At 40.4% G+C, this 12053-nt stretch overlaps 1 protein-coding gene across 3 annotated transcripts in view; it reads left to right on the forward strand.

Moving 5' to 3' along the window:
• The window catches only part of LOC144597267 (formin-like), a 300339-nt gene that overhangs the window by 232647 nt on the left and 55639 nt on the right, over nucleotides 1–12053 (forward strand). For 2 of the 3 annotated variants that reach the window (XM_078406376.1, XM_078406380.1), the window contains one exon: nucleotides 88–237. The exons of the other annotated variant lie outside the window; for it this stretch is intronic. In XM_078406376.1, coding sequence (XP_078262502.1) covers nucleotides 88–237 — 150 coding nt within the window. The remainder of the gene's footprint in view (nucleotides 1–87; nucleotides 238–12053) is intronic. 3 annotated transcript variants of the gene reach the window in all.

Consider the following 12053-nt stretch of genomic DNA (forward strand, 5'->3'; position numbering starts at 1 on the left):
TTGGCTACTGACTTTGGAACAAGCCCTCAGGGAAACTACAGCCACCAGCAGGTTTGTGTGTTGACAGTTTTTTTCTTTTCCTCTTAGCTTTGAAGATATAATAAGGTTCTTTGGGGTGAAGCCAAAATCTGGGGAGAAAGAGGTTACTCCAAACAACATATTTATGTTGTGGTTTGAGTTCTGTACGGATTTTAAGAATACTTGGAAATGCGAGAGTAAACACATCTCTAAAGAAAGGTAAGAAAGATAAAATCTTCCATGGAAAACTTTTAATCATTTTGGAAAGTATTTATTTTTTTAATTTGAACATTTTAACTGTACCATCGAATCATAATTTATTTACTTTTTTTCTGAATTTGGCTTAAAGAAGTTTGATTCCCCCAGGATAGGGTGAAGAAGTTGCCAAAATCTGTTTTACCCACAAGGAAGATAAACACGCATAATCTGATAAATTACACTTTCCCAACTCTTTTCAATTACCTGCTAATAAAGTGGAATGAGAGCAGTGCTAATTCGTAACAGATTGTTCCACTAGTGCATTTTTATGTTGAAAAAGCCTAAATGAGCTGATATTATTGTTGCAGAAAGTACAGGCAAATAAAAGCAAATGCTTTTCTAGTTATTAAACTTCACTTGCATCAAAGAAACCCCCCCCCCCCAGACCTAGGCCACACTTAGCACAATGTCAAAGCCCCACATTGAATTTACGGCAGCACATATGACCCCAAGTATCCTGCTGGGGACATCAAACTGCGTGACACTGCTTCTCGCAACAGTCTCCTGATTTTATTGGTTTGAGAAAGAATAACCTTATCCCATATTTGCTTTTAGGTAAGGTTTCACGAAGGAAGTTTTTATGTGTGAGCTACATTACAACTTAAAGATTGGCATTTCCGAGTTCTTTGCTCTTTTTGCTCTCTAGTGTTATATACTATGATTCAGTTTTCTGTCAAAATAAGTATTGAAATTGTTAAAGTTGTGATGTTTCTATACTGAAATTTTGAAGCAAATATGGCCCAAATAAATAATTATTTTGTATGCCATTTTGCCAATGTTAAGGTATTGCTACAGAGTTGAATCTATTCAGATCCCAATATTTAGAAAGATTGCAAAACATTTAACTAAATTTTTAGCTCCAACATTACTGGTGTATTCCATAGAAAACTAAAATGAATAACATTTTCACTACAATAACACCTCTGAAAACTCAGTACAGTTCCCTGACAGTTTTTATAATGATCTTAGTTTAGGCAACAATGTAAGGACAAATGGTTTTCTTTCAGTTATTTGATTGTTTAGAAATAATTTATAAATAAATGTTCATAATTATTTATAAATGACCTTATATGCCATGCTATAATACTGATGTCATTAACTTGGAAAGGGTGAAGGAGAGATTGACTAGGATATTACCTGCCTTGTAGACACAAGGAACTACAGATGCTGGGTTCCAAACAATGGACATAAAGTGTTGGAGTAACTCAGCATTCACAACACCTTAGTTCCCACCCAAACCACTGCATGCCCAGGTACTTTCGCCTGCAATCACTGGAGATGCAATGTCTGTCCTTATACCTCCTCCCTCACATCCATCCAGTGACCTCAACAGTCCTTCCAAGTGAGACAGAGGTTGACGTGCACCTCCTGTAATCTCATCTATTCCATTTCTCCGGGAAGATCGTGTAGTCTGGGTGATCATTTTGTTCAGTCCGTCAAGGCTTTGGCTAAAGTCTGTTGGATCTCTCGGTTGCTAACCATTTTGCTAACTGATCTTTCTGTCCTGGGCCTCCTGCATTGCCAGATGCCACACACAAACAGGAGGAACACCATCTCATATTCCACTTGGGTAGCTTACAACCATGAACATTAAACTCTACAATTTTAGGAACAAACCTGCAGACATCATCCCCTTTCTACACCCCCTCCTCCTCTTTTTTACCACTCTCTTCCCTGTGCCCCTTCATGATTCACACCCATTTCTTCCCTTCCACTACCCATATTTCTTCTTCTGGCTTCACAATTTACACCACTTCCATCCTTGTCTCCTTATCTCACACTTGGCTTTTCATCGCTGACCTCTGTGCAACCATCTGCCTATCAAAACCTTTCCCCTCATATACCCACCAATCACTTGCCAAGCTTTGACCTACCCCCACCTCTTGTCCAGTTTTCATCCCCCCACCATAATCTGACTGAAGAGTCCTGACCCAAAATACCACCTGTCTATGTTCTCCAGAGATGCTGCCTGACCTGTTGAGTTACTCCAGCACTTTGTGTCTTTATTTGCTACCTTGCCTTGCTGCCTTGAGTTATGGAGAGAGATTGGATAAGCTAGGATTCTTCTTTGGAGGGTAGAAGGCTGATGAATAAACTCATTGAGGTGTACATAATCATCAGGGACATGGAGAAAGTGAATACTCACAGACTTTTTCTCGGGATAAAGAGTTCTAAAACTAAAAAGGCTTCAGGTGAAAGGGGAGAGGATTAAGCAGGACTTCAGGGCAACTTTTTCATTCAGAAGATAGTTCATATCTGAAATGAGTTGTTAGAAGATGCTATAGAAGCAGATACAATTATGACTTTTAAACGACATTTGGATAGGTAGGAAAGGAAGGGTTTAGATGGACTATGGACCAAATGTAGGCAAATGGGACAAGTCTGATATTTTACCAACTTGGTCAGTTTGAACAAGGTGGGCCGAAGGGCCTATTTTCGTGATGTATAGCTCTATGATTCTATAACGTATATCATGATTACTGCCTTAAAATACTATTCAAGAAAAGCCAGATATATTTAAAATGTTCAGCATCCGATTCAATGAACTCTCTTGGGAAAAGTAATAAAAAATGATGAAAAGCGTGTTGGTAATATAACACAAATACAATACTGTTAACTGATTATGTTCAAAATTATATTATTGCCAATGGTTATTCATGGACTTCTGTTTCAATACCTCTGCACTGGATGAAACAAGAAATTAAGTTTTCTTCATGTTGCTGTTCTGCAAGGATAATAAGAATCTTATGTTCAACTGCTACTCTAGGGTTAAAGTTGGAATTTAATCTAAAACAGAAGGAATCCATTAAGATATATAACCAAAATTGGGAGTTCCTTGAAATGTTGTAAAATGGAACAGCAGAAAAAACATCCACATCTAGAATGTCTTGTAAAGTCATGACCCTTAGTGACACTGTTTTCCTAAGTGTGAAACTATTGATTTACCACCCAGTTTACAGAAATGGGTCAGAATCAAATTAATTGATAGAATTCTCGGTTTTCTAGTCTCGAGTTTCTCTTTTCATTTCAACTCTATAAGTGCAGATCAATATTAAGAAGCATTATTAGAGCAATATTACTCAGCTATACATATTATCCCATTTATCCTCTGGTATCGCAAGAAATCAACGGTGTTGACTTAATGCAGTAATATAAAATGGGTGATAAAAAACAGTCCGCCAATTTGCATCTAACCATTTTGCACACAATGTCAAGATCCAACTCAACCTCAGAAAATGAACTCACCTTTAGGTTAATATTATACACAGTGCCCTCCAAAATGTTTGGAACAGACCTATCATTTATTTATTTGCCTCTGTACTCCACAATTTGAGATTTGTAATAGAAAAAAATCACATGTGCTTAAAGTGCACATTGTCAGATTTTAATAAAGGTCTTTTTTATACATTTTGATTTCACCATGTAGAAATTACAGCAGTGTTTATACATAGTCCCCCCATTTCAGGGCACCATAATGTTTAGGACACAGCAAAGTCATGTAAATGAAAATAGTCATGTTTAGTATTTTGATGCATATCTTTTGCATGCAATGACTGCTTGAAGTCTGCGATTCATGGACATCACCAGTTGCTGGGTGTCTTCTCTTGTGATGCTCTGCCAGGGCTGTATTGCAGCCATCTTTAGCTTATGCTTGTTTTGGGGGCTAGGCCCCTTCAGTTTTCTCTTCAGCATATAAAAGGCATGCTCAATTGGGTTCAGATTGGGTGATTGACACTCAAGAATTGATGATTTTTTAGTTTTGAAAAACTCATTTGTTGCTTTAGCAGTATTTTTGGGATCATTGTCTTACTGTAGAAAGAACCGCTGGCCAATGAGTTTTGAGGCATTTGTTTGAACTTGAGCAGATAGGATGTGTCTATGCACTTCAGAATTCATTATGCTACTACCATCAGTAGTTGTATCATCAATGAAGATAAGTGAGCCAGTACCTTCAGCAGCCATACATGCCTAGGCCATAACACCCCCACCTCCGTGTTTCACAGATGAGGTGGTATGCTTTGGATCTTGGGCAGTTCCTTCTCTCCTCCATACTTTGCTCTTGCCATCACTCTGATATAAATTAATCTTCGTCTCATCTGTCCACAAGACCTTTTTTCCAGAACTGTGGTTGCTCTTTTAAGTACTTCTTGGCAAACTGTAACCTGGCCATCCCATTTTGTGGCTAACTAGTGGTTTGTATCTTGCAGTGTACCCTCTGTATTTCTGTTCATGAAGTCTTCTGCAGACAATGGTCATTGACAAATCCACACCTGACTCCTGAAGATCTGATCTGTCAGACAGGTGTTTAGAGATTTTTCTTTATTGTAGTGAGAATTCTTCTGTCATCAGCTGTGGAGGTCTTCCTTGGCCTGTCAATCTGTTTGCTCTCTTTCTTCTTAATGATGTTCCAAACAGTTGATTTTGGTAAGCCTATGGTTTGGCTGATGTCTCTAACATTTTTATTCTTGTTTCTCAGTCTCATAATGGCTTTTTTGACTTTCATTGGCACAACTTTGCTCATGTTGATAAACAGCAATAAAAATTTCCAAAGGTGATGGAACGCCTGGAGGAAAGTCTTGGAACTGAGAGCTCTCTTATACCTGCATTAAGGAGGCATTTAAACATACCTGAACAATTAGAAACACCTGTGAAGCCATGTGTCCCAATCATTATGGTGCCCTGAAATGGGGGGACTATGTATAAACACAGCTGTAATTTCTACATGGTGAAACCAAAATGGATAAAAATACCCTTTAATAAAATCTGACAATGTGCACTTTAACCACATGTGATTTTTTCTCTTATAATCTCAAATTGTGGAGTACAGAGGCACATAAATAAATGATGGGCCTTTGTCCCAAACATTATGGAGGGTACTGAAGGTTGTTGTAGTCTGTCAAAGAGGACTATTAAAACTTTGATTCTGCATTGGATGAGATTCAGCCTTAAATAATATAAATGTTAATATTGTTATGTTAAATTAATCTAATATAATAGGTTAGATACATGTGGCTTTAAATCTTGTGTTAGCTTTTTGCCAACACTCAGAGTTTATATTTTGTCACCACTCAGATAGAAGGAACTGTGCATTGATTATCACAAAGAAGAACCATCTCACATGTAAAGAAAGATATATATAATAATTGACAGAGACAGACTCATTAGGACAGATTTTCCGTTCCACTACCCCTCAGCTAGCATTACATTGAAGCTGGGGACCTACAGCATTATCAAGAGCATGGGATTTCCTGTCCCAGACAATTAATCTAGCCCAGTGGCATGCCCAACATAGCCCAGCAATAAAGCCTACATCTACATGACACGCTGCAGAGATTGGAATCTTCTGCCCACTGATGAAGATCAGTCTCCAAAATGTTACATTTGATATTAGGAGCCTGGTTGGGGAGATGAGGATGAGTTGTGTATTATGGAGGCTGGGAATCTAACTTGAAAAATAACACCATGAGTCTTTGGTCTATCCCCTACTGTCCCAATGGATTCTGTGTAAATGCAGTCAGGGGCATGCCATAGCACTGTACTTTGGGACTTTCCTGTATTCGGAACCAAGCCTGCACCTAATGGAAGTTTAGGATACTTTCCATCTCTGCCATCTCATGGAAAATGGCAGAAATCTTGAAGGAAAAGGACTGCAGGCCGGGCAGTCTGAAAATCTGCCTCTTCATCCCAGTATTTATATCTAATGTTTCCTAAGGAAGCATCAGAGTAATCAACCTGATTTCTAGTCACTCTACCATGTGAATATTCTGTCACACAGAGCGAGGGAGAGGCAAATGCTAGCACAGTAGGAGTAACATTACCTTCTTTGTAATCTTCAATCCCCCAATTTATGTTTCCTTTAACTAAAACCCAGGTTATAGAGCACAACAATTCAAATTTGTCATGTCATCCAATGAAGAAATGCTGTTAAGTTTGTTCAAGGAACAAATCTAATATAAGCTTTTCAAGTTCTGCCCTAGTATTACAATAGATAAATTGAGCAAAGGTACAACTGTGAGCAACACAAACAAAGAGCGTGTAAAAGTTGATCCCTGCAGTGTATTGAATGGCAGGTTTCATGTGAAGAGTGCAACAGGATACTGTAGCTTATATGAGTTTGTTGCTTTTGGAATTGAAAATCAGTTAAGATTCATGATAATATTTGTGGCTGTTTTAGTAAAGTCTTCTAGTAGTGGAAAAGATTCTCATGAATAGGAAATGGACATACCTCAACGATGGTCATACTGTTGACCTTGACCCTGCTACGTTCTGCATCATCCAACTCAATAATAGGGGTGGATATCTGCAAGGGCTTTCTGACTTGTCGTCTGCAATCTTACCCCAGACAAACAGCGGATAATTCAGATAACAGTCTCTGCGGTGTTTCCCAGCTTTGGAGCTTTCCCACCAAAGTTACAACAAGCAAGCAAAGAAAACCTTGCAGAAATTCATCACAGTAATTGAATTTTAATATACAATTTTTGTAAAAAATAATAGTAGGCAGTTTTTGTTGAACATGTTCCAATCACCATGATGTTAAAAGATTGGAAAGCATGACTGTGCAGTATTATTAATCTGAAAAGTAGATACCTTAATAAAATAATCATTGCTTTGATGTTCTTGTATTTCAAATGTGCATAGAAATTCAGTTATTTGACGCTGATGGATACCAGAGACTGGAGATTCTAATATGCTTAGAAACATCCGCTAAAATTACGTTGTGCAGAGGGCATCATGCCAGATTCTTTCTCAGCCACAGGGGAACAAATTTCTTATGTGCATGAATGTGTATGGCCCCATGCAAACAGGCATTCAGAATTCCAGGCCTTCAGCATAGTTACACATCGTAACTTAGTGCAGTAAGCACAAACTTACAAGCATGCTCTCCTGCTGTGAAGGTTGCTTTTAAAGCAATGGTTCTCAACAGGAACCAAACCAAGACTGGCAGGTTGGACTCAGGAGCAGGCATCGCATGTTTCCAACAGATGATCAGGCTTCATGGCAACAGAGGTAGACACACAGGGGAAACATTTTGTCTCTAACAAAGAAAGAAGATTTTACATAGCATATTGGAGCTGTTTGATCACCTCGGAGGTGATTAAATAGTCACTTTCAATGGCAAACTCCTTAATAGCTCGAATAAGATCTGTCCCGTTAGCCGAGATCAGGCAGATTCATGTTAGGTTTTGCTATTTTTTTATTCAAGGTCCAGCATCAGAGTTTAATGTTTGCACACAAACAATGTTGCAAGCTAATGGACATCATTAATGGATGCCAAGCCGGGGTATTTTGTACATGGAACCAGTGATTGAGTTTCCCATTGTGTACGATATACACTTGAAAACATCAATTGAATTTAGCAAAAAATATTTGGCACTCAATTGCACACCTAGTTCGGAAATCGACATTTAAATGAAAATATATAAATTGACTCAAAAAAAGTCTGTTAAAATTAATCAAAATTCATTTTAACAGATTTTTTTTAATGTATTCCAGAGTGGAAAGATTTTATCTGCTTCTATCACATTTTGGTATGGTTTTGCATAATTTAATCATAGAATTTTCATCCAATAACTCGTATATTTGAAGATAAACCTGCTTATGCTTAGCAAACTTTTATGTTCTAGTAAAGACATGTGTTCTTTCAATCACATCTGTGAGGTCACAGAGTTATAGGAAATAAAAGACCAAAAGCGTTTCACTAACAAAGATGGGATTCAGGTCTGAATAAATCAGAAGTCCCTGGGATATTATACAGAATATAATTTCAGTTGCTGTTAACTCAAGCTGAGCTAAATCACACAATTAAACTACGAGAAACGAGCAGCACTAATAGGTAAAACAAATAGTGTGTAATAAGGGTTGTCTTAAGGAGACTGATGAAATGCAACCAGTCATTTCATACATGAGAAAGTAGGCGTCTTACGGTAGACCTTTCACTTGGTTTTATAGACCCTGAATGAAAAGCAAGCTGTCAAATGCCCTGATTACTGTCTTTTTAGGAAAGTGTTTGAAATGTGAAAGGTGAATTGATTCATGTCAATGTTTGCCTGGGTTTATAAAAGACTTCTACACACTGGGAATAAGTTAATTTTAAGTGGAAACACTACTAAACAGATATTTGCTATTTGTACCAATGAATACTTGTTTGGACAATATCTGCAAAGCAATTCATCAATGATTGATTTTATGATCTATTTTAATGTTTTATTTTTCATGATACACTTTAGTTCATGATAAATGATGAATATTTAAAATAATCAGGCCAGAGGACATGGCAAATGTGATTCTGTGATCCTGTACTCTCAGCAGAAAGCTGACTTGAACAGCTCATCAGAAAATGGTGGGCCAACTTTTGATCCAATTTCTAAGAGTGTAACCTCCTGTTAGGAAGGCAAAATATAACACCACCGTCAAAAGAGATTCATGACCACCATTCATACAAATGGGCAGGTAAATCCCGAAGATTGAGAAATTAGTCGCTATGTTGACTACTTGATTCAGCAGAGGCTAAACCCAGCATAGGATCCCCCATGGGAGCCAGACTGGACACTTTAGTCTTTAGAGATTTTAGACTTTAGAGATACAGCACTAAAACAGGCCCTTCGGCCTGTTGTACTTCGTGGTCCGGTACCTGTTGTACCTTTAGTGACTCTGGACGGACCACAAGTACACGTGTATAAAAGGTTACAATGCTGGAGCTCAACTCCAGGCTGTTTATTCCGTGGTCATCTGGATCCAGAGTGACCGCCTAATCACCCCAATCACTTATATACACAGGCATACAAAGTAGTCCTTGGATACACAAAGTAGTCCCAGCAATATCACAACATCCCCCTTGTCTTATATATTACAACATCCCCCTTGTCTTATATAAAATTGTTTTCTTTACCATTCGAGGGCTAAAATATATTTAACAAACAAAACCAAAACACCATTGCTTTTTGCAAACAAAACCAATAACACAACTAAACACAATTAAACACAATTGCTTTTTTTCGCCATCATGGTGGTCACTCCTCTGCTGAATTTCACTCATCGCCGGGTGGTCACTCATCTCCATGTGGTCACTCATCTCCGGGCGGTCACTCACTCCATGTGGTCACTCATCTCCGGGTGGTCACTCATCTCTGTGTGGTCACTCATCTCCGGGTGGTTACTCACTCCGTGTGGTCACTCCACAGATATATACATTTATACAAAAGCATCAAATATAATACATTAAGCTTTCATTACACAGATCACTACACAGGTCATTAAACACAAAATATTCATTTTGTTCCATATCTTCCCCTCAAGAAGACGTGCTGTGTAGATCAAACGTAGTGTAGGCTCCAGATGCTCCACCACCATGATTTGCCCGCCACTGCTGGGCTCCCACTGCTGGGCTGGCACTGCTGGGCTCCCACTGCTGGGCTGGCACTGCTGGGCTCCCACTGCTGGGTTGGCACTGCTGGGCTCCCACTGCTGGGCTGGCACTGCTGGGCTCCCACTGCTGGGCTGGCACTGCTGGGCTCCCACTGCTGGGCTGGCACTGCTGGGTTGGCACTGCTGGGCTCCCACTGCTGGTTTGGCACTGCTGGGCTCTCACTGCTGGGCTGGCACTGCTGGGTTGGCACTGCTGGGCTCCCACTGCTGGAATCGCGGTGCGATCGCGCCTCCGCTGCAGTGCGCACTGGCCCCGCCCACAGGTGCTCCCGGCAGCTGCCGCTCAAATTCGAACGCGCTGCCGCTGCCTCGGGCCCAGGGCCTCCCGACTCTATGGTCGACGCGCCTGGGTAAGTACGCAGTGCTTCAGCCTTACCGGCCGCCGCACCTCCGCGGGTGGTCGGTCCCTCCAGTCGCCGACCCCCTCCGGTCATCGCACACCTCCATAGGTGTCGGTCTCCTCCGGGGCTCTCCCGGTTGCCGCACACCTCCGTGGGTGTCGGTCTCCTCCAGGGCTCTCCTGGTCACCGCACACCTCCGTGGGTGTCGGTCTTCCCCGGTCGCCGCACACCTCCATGGGTGTCGGTCTTCCCCGGTCACCGCACATCTCCGTGTGTGTCGGGTCTCCCGGTCTCTCCCCCGCGAAGCAGTCGCAGGCTTCTAATCTCGGGCCTACACAGGTGCTGGGGCGCGACGTGGCCCTACACAGGTGCTGGGGCGCGACGTGAGCCTACACGCACCTCCCCCAGCAGCTTGCAGCGTCACGTCGGCAACTCGGCGCCGACTACTGAGCAGGTAACTATACCAACTCACACTGGCCCTGTCGGGATGCACTCCAAACGTCCCGTACCGAGCTGGAAACTTTTCTTTTGTTTTGTTTCCCTTCAGGGCTTTTTTTTTCTTCTTTTTTTTCTTCTTTTTAACCTTTTCTGCTCGGGCATGCTTCATTCCCTCCCTAGGCGAAACACCAAACCGCTGCCACCATGTTGTTCTTCGTGGTCCGGTACCTGTTGTACCTTTCTTGTGACTCTGGACGGACCACGAGTGCACATGTTTAAGATGTTATCATGGTGCAGCTTGTACTCCAGGCTGTTTCTTCCGTGGCAGCCTGGATCCAGAGTGACCGCCTAATCACCCCAATCACTTATATACACAGGCATACAAAGTAGTCCTTGGATACACAAAGTAGTCCCAGCAATATCACAACACGGCCCACCATGTCGGCGCCGATCAACGTTCACCCTGTACACTAACACCATCCTACACACTGGGGACAATTTACAATTTTACCGAAGCCAATTAACCTATGAACCAGTACTTCTTTGGAGTATGGAAGGAAACCGGAACACCTGGAGAAAACCCACGTGGTCACAGGGAGAACATACAAACTCCATACAGACAGAACCCGTAATCAGGATCGAGCCCGGGTCTCTGGTGCTGTAAGACAGTGGCTCGACCCCTATACCCTTATGCCTTTGGAGTTTATATGTAATAGTATATTAGCTATTATTAACTTTTTTTGACATCACTGCACCAAGTTCCATTCATAGTGGCTTATGTGGTTTTAATAAAAAAAATTAAATTTCTAATTGCATATCTGTCGTGTTATTGGACTTCAGTTATCAGGTAGCCTTTGGCTTGCATTGAGATAAAAGCATAAATGGATGGAAACACTCAGCAAGTCAGACAGTAAAAGAGAAACATTGTTAATATTTCTGTTCAATGTTCTTTCTTCAAAGAACATAACTTGCTTATAGCAAAGGTGAGGAAAGGATAGAACAAAGGGAACATTTCTGATTAGCAGCCTATCAATGGATTATAAGGCACAGTCAGGGAAAAAGAAAATCTTAATAAACAAACTTAAAAGCAATGAAATGAAGGCAGTTAGGAATTACGACACCAAAGGATTGTGAAAGACTTACAGTACAGTGAAGAAGGACATGTCTGGCAAGTCAGATTGCAATAATGGAAAAGTCTTTCTTTGCACTCCTTTTCAGTACTACCTTGAATTCATGATTAGAGTTAATAAAAAATGCATTTAAGATAGCATCCTCTGAAGATAAATGTTTAATTTTTAATTAAAATCTCAGCTTTTGCATTTTGAAATTCATATCTGATTGCTCATTTGATTTAGTGCTTCATTTTCTAAGCCCATTGTACATTAATGCTAATTTCCTCTATACAGCAATTTATAGGTTCAAAAAAATCTTTAAATCCTGGCTGAGCAATAATGAAATTATTTAATAACTAGGCAAACGAAAAAATAAACTTGTCTAAAATAAGGAGTTTGTTATGAATGAGAACATTAATGTTTGTGTGGTTTCAGTATTAATGGTGAAAATGTTTGTCTT

Source organism: Rhinoraja longicauda, chromosome 10 (genome assembly GCF_053455715.1).
Source record: "Rhinoraja longicauda isolate Sanriku21f chromosome 10, sRhiLon1.1, whole genome shotgun sequence".
In the NCBI taxonomy this organism is placed as follows: domain Eukaryota; kingdom Metazoa; phylum Chordata; class Chondrichthyes; order Rajiformes; family Arhynchobatidae; genus Rhinoraja; species Rhinoraja longicauda.